Source organism: Oreochromis aureus, linkage group 12, assembly GCF_013358895.1.
Source record: "Oreochromis aureus strain Israel breed Guangdong linkage group 12, ZZ_aureus, whole genome shotgun sequence".
Classification (NCBI taxonomy): Eukaryota; Metazoa; Chordata; class Actinopteri; order Cichliformes; family Cichlidae; genus Oreochromis; species Oreochromis aureus.
The window spans coordinates 1,836,006-1,855,005 of NC_052953.1; the positions used below are offsets into that span (position 1 = coordinate 1,836,006).

Consider the following 19,000-nt stretch of genomic DNA (forward strand, 5'->3'; position numbering starts at 1 on the left):
GCCCTGGATTCCTTTTCCTTTCTGACAGATTAGCTGTCGTCTGTGGAGTTATTACATTTCATGCTCTCGGCTTCTCACACAACCACAATGCACGCTGCATTAAAGTGACAGAGGACAAATGTATTCTTTTAAACTTTAAACAATGAACATCAGGCCGACAACACATCAGGATGTCGTACAGAACAACGGTGCAACGAGACGACAAACATGAAGGCGCACCGATGCAGATGTTTTGTCATCTGTTCTGCATGGATCCAGCCTCTGAACGTCGACACAAATCTGTACAAATATAAAAATATAAAGCATAAATTTGTGTCGAGTAGGCTCACCCCACCCAAACACCAGCACACAGAGTATGGGTGGGTGGTTGTTCCCACCCAATCAAAAGTGAAGAAAATAAGGCTCAGAGAAAACATGAGCAGTGTTTCTAACTTCTGATTGGTTGGGCAGTGTAAAGCCCGCCTTCATGCTGTCATCAGAGGTGCAACCAAACAAAGAAGCAGGCGCCATGTCTCACCTGTGAACTCAGAGGACGACGAACAGGTAAAGCACAAATTTATCTGCTGTTTTTCTCAACAGTTAAACTCATCACTAAATGTTTTTTCATGTTTTGGATTCTCTGCAGGTCTGCTTCACCTTTGTTAGCTGTGTTTGTGCTGTGAGGTGCGTTGTGATTCTCTTTGTTAGTGATAGTTTCATTTTGATCGTTACTGCCTTTAATATACTCTCAATTTTTCCTCATTTACATCTTTTCTTTTTGGCTGCAGAGAGTGAAACTGTGTGTTATGATGCAGAACTATTATTTATAATATTATGATAATGAGCAGATACATGAAAATTAGGTTATTTCTCATATAACATATGATGATATAAATAATTTAACCTGAGCCAACAGAAATATTGCATGTAAAGTGGAGGGTGAGACAGTTGAGTGGAGAGGAATATTTTAATATTTTATCTATATGAAAATTTTAATCTCTCTACTGAAACTACCATAAGACCCCCCTCACTCACACACACACACACACACACACACACACACACACACACACACACACACACACACCTTTGCAGCTGCTCACCTGTACCCAGCAGGCTGGAACAGGTCCTGGTATTCTCTTTGTTGCAGATTGTACCGCCCACACTCAGATCGTGTTTCACTTTCTGGAGTTTTCAGACTCTCGTGATCTCATCTAATCATCATTCTCAGAAGCCTTTGCTAAATTAATCCTTGTAGCAAGATGTGAATGTGATTATGATCCAGGTGATGTGGTCTATGGTCGTTTCTGTCCGACTGTTTGGAACAATCTTGGTCCAATTATGCACTTGAATGCAGCACACATGAGTGGATCTGTGGATCAAATGGATCCATCATAATCTTCTTTAATTAAAACTCATTCAAGTAATATTTTCTTGTGCACAGAAAGCTTCCTGAAATCAGAAATGATCTCTGAGGTTGAGAACGTGGAATAAATCATTCATGTGTATAAAACACTTCTACATGTGTTCAGACTGAGGTCCCCTGATTCTTCAGTCTTTTGCTCAGGATAAATCTGGTTGATCAGTCTTTAAAAAGACTTTAATTTCTTTGAAAAATGAAATTGTGAAAGATGTGAACCTTCTTTCCGCCGTTACTCACGATGTCTTAATGGTCTAAATGTAATTGGTTACACTTGACCCCCCGCCCCTCCCAGTTTGTATAAAACATACTCTACATGGTGACCAACCGGAGACCAACTGAAGTATAGCATAAAACGACCAACATCACAATAACAACTTCTCTTTCTTTGTGCTGTTGCATTTGAACCATTCATGCTTACAGCGCCTTTGTCCTCCTACCATCGCATGTTGTGTGATTCAAAGAAGCTAAAATGCATTTTTTTCCTTCCAGTTCATCCCCTGGTCTTTTCAGAAAAGTGACATCATGGCAACCAAAACAGCTGGTGAGTCCACTCACATCTTATTGCTCAGCAGTGAGGATTTTGCACTCACACTGTCCAAATATGTCACAGATTTAGAGAGTAACTGTAACATAAGTTCAGGTATTTGAAGTGAAAGTAAACAACAAACAGGTGCAGCAGCAGGGTGGAGCATCATCCAACTGCCATGATCACACTGTGCTGCTGGTTTTAGGAGCAACGTTGGCTGATAGACATATCCAACATGCTCACAGTACATGTCGCCCTGTTCTGCCGATATAGTCACTTGTTCATTTCCAGTCGCTTCACTTGCTGAAAGAATGAATGTAAATAAAAAAATAAATAACTGAAAGCTGCTTGAAGGCTACTGTGTCTTCACATGCCCAGCTAATGCATGTCCTTTGTGTGGGCTGTCAAGTTAACATTCAAAGACTAACACCAGCAACGAGTGTTTCTCATACCAGCAAGTCCAACAGCTGTGGCTCTACCTGCCCTTGATAGACAACAACAACTTACAAGCTAATCCAGCACAATGCTTCACTTTCCACCTAGTGTGGGAGCAACAAGTGTTAACAGTTTTTTTCTTCCATGCAGTGGAGATATTCTGACAGTATATGTGTTCTAAATCTATCCATCAATTCAAAGCAGTCAGGGTCTGTGGGTTTTGCTGTGCAGTTTTGTTACTATTAAATATTTTCAGTTTGCTCACTTTTTCTAATTTTTTATCATGTCTGATTTTGCCAAAAAAGCAAATGCCCTTTGTGATGCAACCCTCCCCATTTATCTGGGCTTGTGGCATTCTGTGGGTGGGTTTTTGAATATGAACTTTAGGAATAAGGAGGAACATAGAGTGAAATATAAGAGTGGAGGAAAGAGGACACAGTGGGTTCTTGACCTCAACAGGAGGCCGAGAGTAAGATGTTAAGATGTTCACTGGGAGTGAGCAGGATTAGAGAGGCTTAGATGGTTGTGATGTGTGCAGATAAAGGACAGTGGATTTATTGGATTTACTAGACAAAGGATGTTGGAGATGAAGCTGCCAGGCAGGAGGAAAGAGAAAGACCTCTGAGAAGAGTAATGGAGTGAACCAGGACATGCAGAGGGGTTGAGGTGACAGAGGAGGATGGTGGGATTTTTTTTCTTGCTTAGTCATGTTGATAATTTCCTGATATATATATTTTTTACTTATTATCCCTGATGTCTTAAGTTTTACTTCCTTTTGATTGTCCTGATTTGTTTCAGCCCTGTTTCCACTTACCTATTACCCCCGTGTGTATTTATAGTCCTGGACTGTTTTGCATGTGGTCGTGTTGTATGTGTATAGCTGTGTAATTTTGTGTTTTTGCCTTTAGTTGGCAAAAAGTAATTTCATGTTTTCCAAATCTTGGAAGTTATTACAAAACAAACTGACAGAACAATGAGATCTGATGGTGTCACAGTTTGCGAGGCAAGCTGTGTGGGGAATTATTAAAGGACCCAAGATGCAGGCACTGCTGATGTGAGTGAGCTTTATTGAGGAGGATAACATACAACAAAAGGCGAGGGTGGCGAGAACAGAACTTACAAAACCTAAACTGGGAAAACTAAGAATAAAACAAACCTGAAACCTTGGGACAAAAACAGAGATGCAGGGGAACAACACAGACAAACCCGCAATGCACACCACAAAACACAGGACTTAAATACACACAGGGCAATCAGGGAATGGAAAACACAGCAGGGATTAATTGGACATAATGAGACAAGGGGAAGCGGAACTAGAAACACTGACAAGAGACACGGACCTTCAAAATAAAACAGGAACCACACCGACTGAACTCCACACACGCAAACTTAACACAGACTGGGGAGACAGAACATAGGAACGTGAAGCGTGGAACAGAATTACAAAGGACACAAAACAGTAGGGATAATCATAAAAAAACAACCCAAAATAATCAAAACCACAGAAGAGTAATAAACTTAAACATACACACAGAGTCCACAGACTCCGCACCATGACATATGGACCCAGCAGATGCAGCACTTCATGAGGAGCCTGAAGAAGTCTAATGTTTCCTCACAATTTCATGTAATGTGCCATGTAGATCACGGCAGGTGAACTCAATCACAGACTCGGAAGCACTGTTCGGTGTGTTTATTTGCAGTGAGTGAATCAATATACAACTAGAAAAATTTGCATTTCCTGCGAAAATGCTGTGTGGATGCCTTAACGCTGAAGCTTTCTGCTGAAAAGCTGAAAAAGCTGAAAAGTAGAAAAAAGTTGCATGGTGGTGAAAAAAAAAACCATCACCCTGAGCAGGATTCGAACCCAGCCCTCCTGGATTCAAGGCGACAACTCATCTCACTGTGCCAAACTCACTCTCACAAGGAAAGAGCTGGAGAGACTGACAATTATGGTGGAATGAGCAGAAGCTGCTGAGGATTGTGCTGTTAAGAAGTGATAAGGCTGAAAATTTTGCAGAAAAGAGGTGACTCAGTAGAATTTCTGCAGAAAAGAGGGAAAGAAGCAGAACGTTGCGCTGAAAAGAGGTGAATGAGCAGAATTTCTGCTGAAAAGAGGCAGAAGGTTCTGTATGTAGAAAAAGAAACACTGTTGAACCATGTGTGAAATAAATAAAGAAATGAAATGAAAGAACAACCTGGTTCTGCTCAAATTCACCAATCAGAGGTACTGCCTCAGTCTGCTTCATCAGGCTGTTTACTTGTATGTATTTCTGCCATGTGGTGTTAACAAGAATCTGAGGTCCATATTAGAAAAGCTGCTAAAATCATAAAACTTTGCAGAATTGTAATAAATTAGCAATATAAATTACACGTCTGTGATAGTGTATCAATTTGTAGTGAAAAAAAAAATGTTGAACAAGGTGGGATTGAACTCACCACCTTTGAGCTGCAGAGCCGTGTCATTACTGATTGCGCCACCTGGAAAGGGGGCGGGGGTCTGAAAGACAGAGACTTGGTCAGTCAGAATTAGATCGCGGTGAGAGGCAAAATACGCCGTTTTTTGGTGTTACAAAACGTCGTGTAACTCAAAAACTAGGAGGGCTAGCAGCATAATTCTTGTACTGGGTGAATCAGCGGACTTTGGTGTACTTTGACTGCGATTTCATTGCTCTTTGTACCTCTGTCGCCGAGATATGACGAGAGAAGAAACGGCTTCATTTTCGGAGTTTGAAAACTGAGAGGAGGACAGATTTCCACCCCTCAAACAAACGTAATTCATTGCTCAACGGTAAGATAACTGTAAAAACTGCTTCCACTGTGAGTGTCAGCAGTGTCTGAAGATATATTGGCACAAGCCTCATGTCCTAACCTTGCTTTGTTTAAGAGATATGACGATTTGAAAATGCCTCTCATTAGAGAGTCCCAGCGCTGATTTTGAACAGACTCTCCATTGACTTTGTATGGAGAGTTTTAAGACCTTGTGTTGGTCTGAGGCGATTTGATAAAAATCTGTAACTTCCACAACAGTGATGGTGACATTTTCTGAAAGCCAGCAAGAATACCTACGTTTTGATGTATAATTTGTCGGGGTTGAGTGGAAATTGAGCGAGTAGCAAGAAGTTGTTTAGACATGAAGAGAAAATTCAGAATGGACCAGCACTCACTCTGACTTAATTGCATAGCAACCATAGCAACGCATGTATTTTCTGAAAAATCACAATTTTGCAACTGAAAACTTAAAAGAGATAAGATTAAAACGGTAGAAGATCTGAAAAGCTGAATCAGACAGGAATAGCCCAATAATCTGAGAACATTTTAAAGTTTGAATGGAGTTTCTAGGTGAAAGCATGAGGATGTAGTTAAGTTTCAAAAACAAGCAAGTTTTAGCAGAATTGTGGAAGTTTCCCATTCATTTCAATGGGACACAAAAAGTGTAATATTTTAAAAAGTATAACAGTAATAAACACCAAAAGATATAGCCGGAATTAGCAGAAATAGCAGAACAGTTTAGAGTTTGAATGGAGAAAATCGGCTGAAAACTGTGGGAGTAGATCCACGGCAAAAAACGGGGGAGCAACTTGAAGAATAAAGTTTAAAGAGAAACAGGATCTCAATAGTGTGGAAGCCCTTTAGGGCATCCACACAATGAGGTGGCAATGTGCAAGGGGAAAGGTCTTCTGAATGGAGGTGCAAAGGGGTCCAAGGTGTCCAATTTTTACGGATGGTCTGATATCGTCGTGTTGGTGTTGTTCCCAGATCATCATGAAAATGTTGTTCCAGGTTCAACATTGCAAGTGACCAATCACATTGTTGTGACGTTATTCTTTTGCACGTCAAGCCATTGGTGCATTTATGAAATTCCAATGTTGCAAGGACAATATCAATTCTGCTTACCGTTTATTAAAGGGTCAGGGTCAGGGTCCGTTGATCGGTGGACAGAGGCGGTTTCTCGCAGCTTAAGTACAGTGTTTTGTTTTACGGCGGTTTTTCCCGAAGTCGCAAAAGTATGACGTCACAACATTCTGATTGGTCACTTGCAATGTTGATCCTGGAACAACATTTAGTATGATGATCTGGGAACAACACCAACACGACGATATCAGATCGTGCAATTTTTACAGTCCTCTCAAGGATTACAGGCTCACCACACCAGGGATAGGATGCAAAACCTCTGCACAGAGAGGGTGGTCAGTCGATCCACAGCAAAGGGAGATGTCACAAAAGCACAGTGAGATGACAGGCAGGGTTTCACTAATGGGTGCAGTTCAACAACTGAGCGATGACAAACTCTCCACCATGGCCTTAAATAGCCCCCTTATCCACCAGGCAATCAGGAACATGCGCACAGTCCAGGCTGAATTGTATAATTAGTCAACCCACACGAAGTAGGAAAAGAAAGCAAGATAACAAAAACCCCTGACATAATGGCTTCTTGCCCACAACAAGAAACACAAAGAAGCTGTATTGAGGAAGGCATGCTTGTCAATGCTTCACTCAGAGAGACAGTGATATGCTGAGATACTTTCTTGGTTAGTTTTGAAATCAAAATTTGGATTTCTTTAGTTTCCCCAGTGACCACTTAGGAACAAGAATTAGAGTCATGGTATTGTTAGTGATACTGGGATGTGCAGAATAAAGATGTCATGTTACTGTGGAATATTGCTCCATCTTTGAAGATGATCAGAACTTTTTAAAATTGGGGTCAAGCTGATATAGTACATGAAACAACCAAAAACAACTTGGGATAAAATCTCTGCTTCTAGTCTTTTCTCACCGGCTCAGGGTCCAATCTTTAAATTTAATTGAGATGGTATGAATTGTGTTCAGTCAATTACACTAATTACTTGGCATATCAGAAGTAGAGACCTCATGGCATATTCCTGTAACACCAAGGGATTTTCCACATTTAAGTGTTGAAGGATAACTTGAGTTCTTTGTATTTTTGCAGAGGATTTCAAGAAACCAGAAGATAGCAGCTCTGACATCAAGGACTGTAAGTTGAACTAACAACATTGATGTATCATGAGTAAAATAAAAACCATTTCATGTAAAGTATTAGTTATAATGCCAAAAGCTATATAATTTAGGAAGGGACAGTTAAAGCTCTACTAATCCTACAATGACATTTCCTTCCTGTGTTGTCAGCCATCAGCCAACCAGATTTTAATCTGAAAATCTTAGAAATATGGTATCTAAGCAGATTCTTACTCTGGATGGCATTACCTTGGCCTCCAGTAACACTGTGAGGAACCTTGGAGTCATTTTTGACCAGGACATGTCCTTCAATGCACATATTAAACAAATATGTAAGACTGCTTTCTTCCATTTGTGCAACATCTCTAAAGTTAGAAATATCCTGTCTCAGAGTGATGCTGAAAAACTAGTTCATGCATTTATTACTTCCAGGCTGGACTACTGTAATTCTTTATTATCAGGATGTCCTAAAAACTCCCTGAAAAGCCTTCAGCTGATCCAAAATGCTGCAGCAAGAGTCCTGACAGGGACTAGAAAGAGAGAGCAGATTTCTCCTGTTTTGGCTTCCCTTCATTGGCTTCCTGTTAAATCCAGAATTCAAAATCCTGCTCCTCACATACAAGGTCTTAAATAATCAGGCCCCATCTTATCTTAATGACCTTGTAGTACCATATCACCCTATTAGAGCACTTCGCTCTCACACTGCAGGCTTACTTGTTGTTCCTAGAGTATTTAAAAGTAGAATGGGAGGCAGAGCCTTCAGTTTTCAGGCCCCTCTTCTGTGGAACCAGCTTCCAGTTTGGATTCAGGAGACAGACACTATCTCTACTTTCAAGATTAGGCTTAAAACTTTCCTTTTTGCTAAAGCATATAGTTAGGGCTGGACCAGGTGACCCTGAATCCTCCCTTAGTTATGCTGCAATAGACGTAGGCTGCCGGGGATTCCCATGATGCATTGGGTTTTTCCTTTCCAGTCACCTTTCTCACTCACTATGTGTTAATAGACCTCTCTGCATCGAATCATATCTGTTATTAATCTCTGTATCTCTTCCACAGCATGTCTTTATCCTGTCTTCCTTCTCTCTCCCCAACCAATCACAGCAGATGGCCCCGCCCCTCCCTGAGCCTGGTGCTGTCGGAGGTTTCTTCCTGTTAAAAGGGAGTTTTTCCTTCCCACTGTCGCCAAAGTGCTTGCTCATAGGGGGTCATATGATTGTTGGGTTTTTCTCTGTATCTACTGTACAATATAAAGCGCCTTGAGGCGACTGTTGCTGTGATTTGGCGCTGTGTAAATAAAATTTAATTGAAAAATTTCTCTGCATCTTGTTCACGAGTTAGATGACATTGGAAGAAGGATTAGAGGAGGGGTTTCCAACTCCAGGCCTCGAGGGCCGGTGTCCTGCAGGTTTTAGATGTGTCCTTGATCCAACACAGCTGATTCAAATGGCTGAATTACCTGCTCAACATGTCTTGATGTTCTCCAGAGGCCTGGTAATGAAATAATCATTTGATTCAGGTGTGTTGAGCCAGGGTGAGATCTAAAACCTGCAGGACAACAGCCCTTGAGACCTGGAGTTGGACACCCCTCGATTAGAGCGTCATCTGCATTAATAAGAATATTGTATGGCTCTGTGGTAAAGAGAGAACTGACCAAGAAAGTGACGCTGTTGATTTTAGTGCTCAGTCCATGTTCCTATCTTCATCTACGGTTATGAGTTGTGGCTAGTGACCAAAGAATTAGCAGAGGAAATGAAGTTCCTCTGTCTGGGTTCAGTTTTAAGAGATAAGATGAGGATCTTGGTGTTATGGCCCATAACGGTTTGTTAGTTGACTGTTGTGTTTTCTTCTGAGTCCTGGTGTGACATGGGCTGGGACACATCTTAACATTTGTCTCCCAGTTTCAGTGACTTATTCCCAAGCCACTAAATGGATTATTCACTCCAGCCTCCTTTCACCACTTACCTGGATACCCTCGTGGCACAGCCCTGCTTTCCATTTGAGTGACATAAAGAACTTAAAACCGTTATTGCTGTTTGTGTTTCGTGTGCACTTGAGTCCTCCTTTCAGTTTTGGTAGCCATGGCTGATAACACTTCGTCATTTAAGAGGTTCAGACTAGAGCTCTTATTCCTCCATATCAAAAGGAGAAAAACTGATGTGGTTCACCATATGACTAGAATGCCTCCTGGGCACCTCCTGGTAAGGGGTTCTGGACATTTACTATCAGGAGGAGGCCCCAGACCATAACATACTGGAGGGATTAATTCAATTCAATTCAATTTTATTTATATAGCGCCAAATCACAACAGTCGCCTCAAGGCACTTTATATTGTAGAGTAGAATCTACAATAATACATACAGAGAAAAACCCAACAATCATATGACCCCCTATGAGCAAGCACTTTGGCGACAGTGGGAAGGAAAAACTCCCTTTTAACAGGAAGAAACCTCCGACAGCACCAGGCTCAGGGAGGGGCGGGGCCATCTGCTGTGATTGGTTGGGGAGAGAGAAGGAAGACAGGATTAAGACATGCTGTGGAAGAGAGACAGAGATTAATAACAGATATGATTCGATGCAGAGAGGTCTATTAGCACATAGTGAGTGAGAAAGGTGACTGGAAAGGAAAAACTCAATGCATCATGGGAATCCCCGGCAGCCTACGTCTATTGCAGCATAACTAAGGGAGGATTCAGGGTCACCTGGTCCAGCCCTAACTATATGCTTTAGCAAAAAGTAAGCCTGCAGAGCGAGAGCGAAGTGCTCTAATAGGGTGATATGGTATTACAAGGTCATTAAGATAAGATGGGGCCTGATTATTTAAGACCTTGTATGTGAGGAGCAGAATTTTGAATTCAACTCTGGATTTAACAGGAAGCCAATGAAGGGAAGCCAAAACAGGAGAAATATGCTCTCTCTTTCTAGTCCCTGTCAGGACTCTTGCTGCAGCATTTTGGATTAACTGAAGACTTTTCAGGGAGTTTTTAGGACATCCTGATAATAAAGAATTACAGTAGTCCAGCCTGGAAGTAATAAATGCATGAACTAGTTTTTCAGCGTCACTCTGAGACAGGATATTTCTAATTTTAGAGATGTTGCACAAATGGAAGAAAGCAGTCTTACATATTTGTTTAATATGTGCGTTGAAGGACATGTCCTGGTCAAAAATGACTCCAAGGTTCCTCACAGTGTTACTGGAGGCCAAGGTAATGCCATCCAGAGTAAGAATCTGCTTAGATACCATATTTCTAAGATTTTCAGGGCCGAGTACAATAACCTCAGTTTAATCTGAATTAAGAAGCAGAAAGTGTCATGAACCAACAGGTTTGCCCAGGAAAGTGGACCCAAAAACGCAGACAAACACGGGCGCGGAATACTTACAGTGACATTTATTTGAAAAGGTGGCCAAAAATGACAAGGGGGGCCCAAAAGGCTAGTGGCAGGAACGCAGAAGAGGTCAGAGAGACGAGAGGATATTCTGTAACAGAGGGAGAGGTAGTTAAAATCGGAAGAGAAAACTAGAGCTTGATAACTAGAAACTGGAGAATAGTTCGCCTTACTGTGCCAGTCCGGGTTAGGATCACTGAGGGGAGGGGAGAGAGGTCCGTGGGAAGCGTCTGGAGGGTCTCAAGCTGAAGCGTGGAGGTTAGAGGGCAGGCGGTCGAGCCGGCTGGGAGACAGGGACTGTCCCAGAAAGGTGAAGCCAGGGTTGAAACTCCGCTGAATGAAGGGAAGACAGGAATTACTCCAAGAGATAAATTGCACAAGGAAAACCACGAAGGGAAGCGTAATTTACCACCGAGAAGAGTAGAACAAACTGGCGAGGAGGGGCCGGTTGAGTCAGCTGAAGTAGGTCTCCCGCTGATTGCTCGCAGCTGAGGCTCAGTTGAAGCACTGAAGTCCCCGCCCCAAAGGGATGGCTCAGCAGCCACAGAAGGAAAATCCCCTCCAGGCACTCCCACGGACCATGACAGAAAGTTAGCGGCCAATCTTTATGTCTTATGACATTCCTGACATTCCAGACTTGGAAGTGCTAATTCTCATCCTAACTGTGTCACACCACACTAGTGCAAACTGGAAGTCAGTGCCTTGCAAAATCAACAAAATCATAAATCAGATAAGATAAAACTTTATTAATCCCTCGGGTGGGTTCCTTTGGGAAATTCGGTAAGATCAGAGGTAAAATCAGAGATTATACCCTGAGACCACTGATCCCAGCACCTAGTAAGTGTGTAGCCCTTGAATGCACCTAGATATTCTGTCCAAAAGATTATAAACAGAATCAGTGACAAAGGACAGTCCGGTGCCAATCTGCGGGGCCAACAACCCTTGGAGAGGAACCTTTTTTGGGGGGGGGTTCTCTGATAAAAAGGTCCTAATCTCTGGTCCTATGGGTCTTACCCAGCTGCACCCCTGCACCAGCTGGAGTACTAACTACCTAGAAATTGTCCAGGTGTCTTTCCTCGTAACCCTGATAAGATAAACCAAACCTGAATAGCTTTGGAGGTTAAATCATATCAGTCCCACCTATTAATGGTAGGTCCCCTATTGATTGTGCCACTTGTAGTCTCTGGGTGTATTTCAGAGGCCCCAAGGCAAGGTTATCATATGTTATAATATAAAGGGCTAGCGTTAACATCCTGTACATTTCCACTTTTACTTGAGTAAAGAAGTTGTTTCATTTCTTCTACTTAAGTAAATAAAGTTTGGACTTTTGCCACCTCTGCCCAACAAAATCAGGGTAGTGCCTTTCAAATGTCTGCATGAGCTTATCCTCCTAAATAGAGAGCTGACATGGTTTTTCAAACTGACCAAGAAACCATATTGTAAAGTGTACCTGCCAGCACTATCACAAAGCAACCTGTTTTAAGACAAATTTGTAAATGATTATTTCTCAAGTGATATGTTTAACAATTACAAACTATGTAATGGAATGTGACGTAAATATGTGTTTTAGAATTTTTGAGGCAATTTACCTTTTTTTTTGCAGCACGTGAACTCAGGATAATGCTGTTTGGAAAAAGTGAGAACAAAAAATCAGCCCTGGAAAAGCTCTTCGTTGGGAAAAAAGAGTCTAAAGGTTTTGGAGGAAAGCAATCTGGTGCTGCCTCTGGAGAGTGGAACAGGAAACCTCTCACAGTTGTAAAAACTCCCGACATCTTCAGCCTGCCTGTGGAAGCGCTGTTTAAAGAGATGAAGAGCTGTGTGAGTCTCTGTCCTCCTGGACCAAATGTCCTGCTGCTGTTAGTGAAACCTTCTGATTTCACTGAGGAGAACAGAAAAACTCTGAATTTGGTTCTGAGCTTGTTTGGTCAAGATGCTTTTAATCACTCCATCGTCATCCTAACGCATAATCACAAAGGGAATAACTCAGTGGATAAACTCATTGAAGAATCCAAACAAAGGCATCACTTCATAAATTTTGACAGAAAAGACTCCTTCTCAGATTCCTCAGAGTTGATGGAAGAAATGAATGAGATAGTGAGTAAAAATTGGGGGAAATATCTAATGTTAAAAGAGGAGGCTAAACCCAATCTGAAGTCCAGTCTGAACCTGGTTCTGTGTGGGAGGAGAGGAGCAGGGAAGACGTCAGCAGCCAAGGCCATTTTAGGTCAGACTGAGCTTCATTCAGTCTCCAACTCATCAGAGTGTGTTAAACATCAGGGAGAGGTGTGTGGACGTTGGGTTTCCCTGGTGGAGCTGCCTGCCTTGTATGGAAAACCTCAGGAGGCAGTGATGGAGGAATCATTCAAGTGTATCTCCCTCTGTGATCCTGAGGGTGTCCACGCCTTCATCCTGGTCCTACCTGTGGCTGCCATCACTGATGAAGACAAGGGAGAGTTAGAGACCATCCAGAACACATTCAGCTCTCGAGTCAATGACTTCACCATGATTCTGTTCACTGTGGACTCAGATCCTACAGATCCAGCTGCTGAAAATATATTAAGTATAGACAAAGACATCCAGAAGCTCCTTCAGACCTTCGGACAAAGACATGTGGTTCTCAACATCAAAGACAAACAGCAGATTACAAAGATGTTTGAGGTTGTGGACAAAATTAGTGAGGCCACAAATAAACCACACTGTTATACAAAGACAACATTTCTACATGCACAGATGGACAAAGTCTTACAACAAGATAAATCCATACAGATGCAACATGATGAACTTGAGAAGCTGAAGACGAAGATTATGACTTGTAAGTACTTTAGAATTTTATGTTTTTATGTGTTCAGTGACCCAAAGTGTTTTAATCCAGCAGTATACAAGTTTTAACTCTGATTGTTTTCATATTTTAGGTGATGAAGTTGAAGGAAAAGACTCAAACACTCTCAGGATTGTGCTGATTGGGAAGACCGGCTGTGGAAAGAGCTCTACAGGAAACACCATTTTAGGAAGGGACGAGTTTACAGCTGCATCAAGCCAAATGTCAGTCACACAATATTGTAAGAAGGCAGAGGGTGAGGTAGACGGTCGTCCTGTTGTTGTGGTCGACACTCCTGGTCTGTTTGACACAGCTCTGTCAAATGAAGAAGTTCAAGAAGAGCTGGTGAAATGTATCAGCCAGCTGGCTCCAGGACCACATGTCTTCTTGGTGGTGATGCAGGTTGGCAGATTCACAGCAGAGGAGAAGAATACACTGAGGCTCACTAAAAAATTCTTTGGGAAGAATTCAGAAACATTCACCATCGTTCTTTTAACCAGAGGAGACGATCTGGAGCGTCAGGGAGAGTCTATTGATGATTACGTCAAGAATAAATGTCATGATTACTTTAAGAAGCTGATCCATAACTGTGGAGGAAGATACCATGTGTTCAATAACTCTGACAAACAAAACCGCACACAAGTCAGTGAGCTGATAAAAAAGATTGACACCATGGTGAAGGACAATGGAGGAAGCTTCTACACCAATGAGATGCTGCAAGAGGCTGAAGCAGCAATAAAGAAGGAGACGCTGAGGATCCTGAAGGAGAAAGAAGAAGAGATGCAGCAGGAAAAGGAAGCGATTGAAAGAAAACATAAGCAAGAAATGAAAGCAATGAAAATAAGAATGGAACAAGACAGAGATAAAATAGAAAAGGAGAGAAAACAGAAAGCTGAAGAACTCGAGGTAATGATGGCTAAAATTAATGAAGAACAAGAGAAGAAAAAAAAAGAAGAAGAAATGAGAGAAAAGAAGGAAATGGAAAAGGACACTGGAGAAGAAACATATCGACAACAATTCAAAGAAGAACTTGAAAAGTTGGACAGACAAATTCAGTTGGAAAAAGAGGCAAAGAAAAGTGTCGACAGACAGCTGGAAGAGACCAGAGAAGAGATGCAACGAAAACAAGAAGCCTGGGAGAAAGAACGAAGAGAAGAGCGAGAGAAACAAAGACAAGAAGATGAAAAGAGACGACAAGAGGAGGAAGAAAGAATAGAAAAACTGCTGGAAAGTTACAAACAAGAAAAAATAAAATATGAAAACAACAAATTACAAGAGGAACAAATAAGAAGAGAAATGGAAATAATAGAGAACAATCATCAGAAAACACTGGAGGACCTAAAGAAGAGCTATGAAAGAAAAGCCAGACAGAAAGCAGAAGAGTTCAACGAATCCCAAAAGAAACACATGGACGAATTAAATGCTCAGAGGGAAGAACATGTGAAGGAAATGAACGACTTAGTGAAACGTGTGACCAAGAAGAGCGAAAACCTGAGAAAGATCAAACATCTAGTGGAAAAACATGAAAAAGAAATGAGGAATGCAAAAACTGAGGAAGACAAGGAAGAACTAGAGGAAGAACATGAAAAACAATTAAGTGAATTGTTTCAAAAAATCTTAAGTGATGAGGTCAGTGACGCGTCAGCCTGCAGCATTTTATGACGAGAAATGAATGATTTCAGTTGTTTTTCTTTCATTTGTTCTGGGAAAAACATTTAAAGAGGCACTGATTTGTTGTTCTGCGTGTTTTAAATGTTTGGGATTTCCTCACAACAGAAAATAATTCTGATTGGATGTCGTCTAATCTGCCTTAAACACGGTGTCGGACTCCAGTCTCACCATTAAACCACAAGTCACTATCCCAACATTAGCAATGATTCTGACTGGTTAAACTTTCTCCTCACTTTGAATAAGTATTAGTTACTAAAAGACCCACCTGGAACCAGCATGTAGTCTCCTGTCTCAGCTCATTAATCTGCCACCTGGCAGAGTGGAAGCAATGGTCAGTGTTTTTCCAGCAAATAAATGTTTTTAGCATAATTTACTTCAAAATAGAAACAGAGGATAAGTTGCAATGATGCAGGAAAAACAAATTATAGTCAAATATGTAAAGAACAGAACAGTTATCAGGGTGGCTTTGTCATTCTAATGTTATCATTGTGTGTTTGGTGTGTGTGTTTGTGTGGGCGGGGGTATTAAATGTTTGATCACAAAGAAAGACGACACACATTTGGTGATCAGGTACCTTTATTCTTGTCTTTTTTTGAAGTTATGAATCAAATAATTTTTCCCGGCCTGAGCTCTGTAAGTACCAGGATGTTCATTTAAGTTTGTTAGTTTTGCTCTGTACTGTAAGTTGAATCAGTCATTTGAATCTTTTCTGATTTGTTGTTTTCTGTAATGTTTGGTAAAAATCTGGAGAGTGTGTGATTTGATTTCTTGTATTTTATCGCGACTAGTTCTATTTTTATTGTGTTTATTTGTTTTGGGTTTTTTCATACATTTTGTGTAATCAGTAATTATCGAGTTTTATTATAAAATCTCTCATTATTTTTTATTAAATAGTCAGGTATATGACTGTAAAGTTTAGATATTATTTATGCCTCTGCAATATCTAAATATAACAACATTTACTCAATTATCATTGAAAATAATCAGATACGGTAGATAAAATTTGACTTTATTTTGATAAATGACAAATATAAATTCTTTGCTTCATAATTAGTGACATAACTAAGAATAACAGTATTTTATGCATCTGTTGATTTTCAAAAGAATAAATGAGTGTTTCCCTGTGATTCGTGTGGATGGTACTTAAATGATGAAACAAAGCATCTTCATTCAGATTTTGATTTCATGTTTTCTTTAATTTCATTGAAGATCCTGTCAAATCAAACTGAGCTTCCTAATCCCCACACCCACTCTGACACATGTGTTTAGCAGCAGTTTAATTTCTGTCTGTCCGCAGCATTAGCATGGAACGTAGTGCCGAACAGGAAGAGAAAGGAAGATTGCAGTTATCACAGATCGATAAAACTTTAGAATTGGTAACCGGTGCTCTGGACTTGGTGGGAAATGTGCTCTCTGAGTGGCCTTCTTTATTAACAGTTACAAAGCGAGTTTAAGACCTAAAACAATTTGAAATTGTTTGAATGTGTAGCTACATTTGCAGCCTGATGCTCTCAGTAATCAGCCTCAGTTTCTACAGTAATGATTCAACTCAGCACTAAATGAGTGAGCAGCTCTCCACTTAGTCTATGCTGGCAGTAGTGCTAGATGGTCACATAGAGGAAGCATTAAGGCCATGAGCTGTACAATGGCAAGTTCTATATAACAGATAGAGGTGGTGCAGGAATATCAATATAAACACTGATGTTGACTTGAGTGTTATATTTTAAATCTTTTTGAAACTATAATTTCATTCAGTGTCTTGATCTTCATCATATTTATGTGAGTCTTTGATTATTACCAAAGTCCTTAGGCCCAATCATACTGAAAGAAATAATTCTTACAAGCTGCTGTACACTTTTGGCTATGACTATTTGTGTTTTGACACCCTTGTTGGGTATTTGCATAGGAATGATGAGGATGGATAATGAGGAAGGCCACAGATGGATTCCTTCGTTGGTGTATTATAATCTAAAAGTTTACTCCCTCTGCATGTGTAACCTGATAACAGGTCAACCCTCCCTTAATTCAATTATCATTGCACTCTTTCTGCACTCGCTGTGCTTACACTACTGTCGGGAATATATTCCATTAAAGTTGTTGACTTTCAGAAACTGCTCTAAAACTGCTCTGAATTTAAGTATAGTGACAGTGATGTACACTGTGTTGTTGGTTATCGAGAATAGAAATATTTCACTGCTATTATTTGCTGCTATTTTTATAATCATCATTACCATTTCATGTTAATAGTGATTCAGCAGGAGCATTCAGATGTTCAAATATATGGTTATAGTCTTTATTACAGGTTCAGTTATAACCACTTCAAACTGTGGAGTTGAATCTATAATTTAAAGGTTTTTGAATGTTTTTGTATTCTTATACTGAAGTCTTCAGTGGGTGAGAAACTGACTGCAGGGACAGGAAATACACGCTGTGCCAAAATGAGACAGGAAACACGTCTGCAGGGCATGCTTTTGCAGAAGTGAAACCGAAAGCGGAGTGAGTGCAAGCCAAAGAGTAGGGTGTTTATTATGCATTTATCTTTGATTTAAGCTTTAAGTAGTTGTATTAGATTGAAACATTTGTTTTATACATTTTACATAGAAGTTAAGATCATTACACACAGGATGGCTTTAGCCTGGTTGCTTGAGTTGAGGTCAACTAAGGTGCAGAGAGCATCTGCGCACAGACAGACGAGACATAAAACCGAAGTTCTCTTATGTGCCCCAGATAGACATATACCCAGTATAATGAATGCTCTTGGTCCTCTTTCAACGTTTGTAAAACCATCTGTCAGGAACTTAGGGATTATCCTTGATCCTGCTCTTACGTTAGATAGTCATGTTAAATCTCTTGTTCGGTCTTGCTTTTATCATCTAAGAAATATTTCTAAATTGAGCTCTATAATATCCTATACCGAACTGGAGATTGTTATTCATGCTTTTATCTCTTCACGATTGGACTATTGCAATTCCCTGTTTACTTGTCTAAACAAAGGTTCTTTGGAGCGTCTGCAGATCGTTCAGAATGCTGCAGCAAGACTTTTGACGAAAGCTTCTAAATATTCACATATAACACCGTTGCTTATGCAGTTACATTGGCTTCCCGTCGAATTTAGAGTCCATTTTAAGATTCTGGTTCTAACTTTTAAGGCTCTTCAACAACAGGCACCACCATATATTATTGAACTCTTACAGCCCTATGCCCCTAGTAGGTCTCTGAGGTCGAGTAGTCAGGGCCTACTTGTCATCCAGAATACGAGACTGAAAACTAGGGGTGATAGAGCTTTTGCTACTGTGGCCGCCAGACTGTGGAATTCCCTTCCTCTGGACTTACGATCTGCTGATTCATTGATTACTTTTAAAAAACAGTTAAAAACACACCTTTTTAAAATTGCTTTTTGCTAACTTTGTTTGTATTATGTCTTTTTAATCTGTTATATCTTGTAAAGCACTTTGTGATTTCTATCTAGAAATGTGCTATATAAATAAAATTTTACTTACTTACTTACTTACATACACACACATACAGACACATATAGTAAGAGAGGTCATGACACGTACGCAGTACACAGCACGCACGCGCCCCCGCACGTGCACGCACACACAAATTAGATAGACTCATTTAGTAGGCAAGAGTTGAAATACGTTTTGCTTATGGCTCCAAAGTCGAGGCGTACGTGGTAGTCTGTTCCAGGAAGTGCACCAGATGTCCCAGAGAGAAGCGACAGCGAAGACGAGCTGAGGGGAAGCACCGACCCGAAGACAATGTTCTTTTAAAACTATGTTAA

The 19,000-nt window shown here is 40.6% G+C and overlaps 1 protein-coding gene and 1 long non-coding RNA gene across 3 annotated transcripts; one reads left to right on the plus strand and one right to left on the minus strand.

Annotated features, from left to right (window-relative positions):
• The first annotated feature begins 486 nt into the window (after window positions 1–486).
• Window positions 487–16,388, plus strand: LOC116314358 (GTPase IMAP family member 8-like). Of its 2 annotated transcripts, XM_031732339.2 has the most exons (6): window positions 488–543; window positions 626–663; window positions 1,892–1,943; window positions 7,315–7,359; window positions 12,328–13,536; window positions 13,637–16,388. In XM_031732339.2, the coding sequence occupies exons 3-6, from the start codon at window positions 1,925–1,927 to the stop codon at window positions 15,202–15,204; spliced, it is 2,841 nt and encodes a 946-aa protein (XP_031588199.2). In that variant the 5' UTR covers window positions 488–543; window positions 626–663; window positions 1,892–1,924; the 3' UTR covers window positions 15,205–16,388. The 2 variants fall into 2 exon arrangements, with proteins under 2 accessions (XP_031588200.2, XP_031588199.2); XM_031732340.2 differs by lacking the exon at window positions 626–663 and having other exon boundaries at window positions 487–543.
• Window positions 10,727–11,428, minus strand: LOC120443119. The gene is made up of 3 exons (XR_005615154.1): window positions 11,134–11,428; window positions 10,898–11,057; window positions 10,727–10,815 (listed from the first exon to the last, which is right to left on the minus strand). It is a non-coding gene; the product is annotated as an uncharacterized LOC120443119 (long non-coding RNA).
• Window positions 16,389–19,000: the final 2,612 nt, after the last annotated feature.

What these genes read in the sequence shown, in the direction of transcription:
- LOC116314358 (XM_031732340.2), top strand. An exon ending in CAGCTCTGACATCAAGGACT is followed by an intron (nt 7,360 to 12,327) that starts GTAAGTTGAACT and finishes TTTTTTTTGCAG; the next exon opens with CACGTGAACTCAGGATAATG. An exon ending in GAAGACGAAGATTATGACTT is followed by an intron (nt 13,537 to 13,636) that starts GTAAGTACTTTA and finishes TTCATATTTTAG; the next exon opens with GTGATGAAGTTGAAGGAAAA.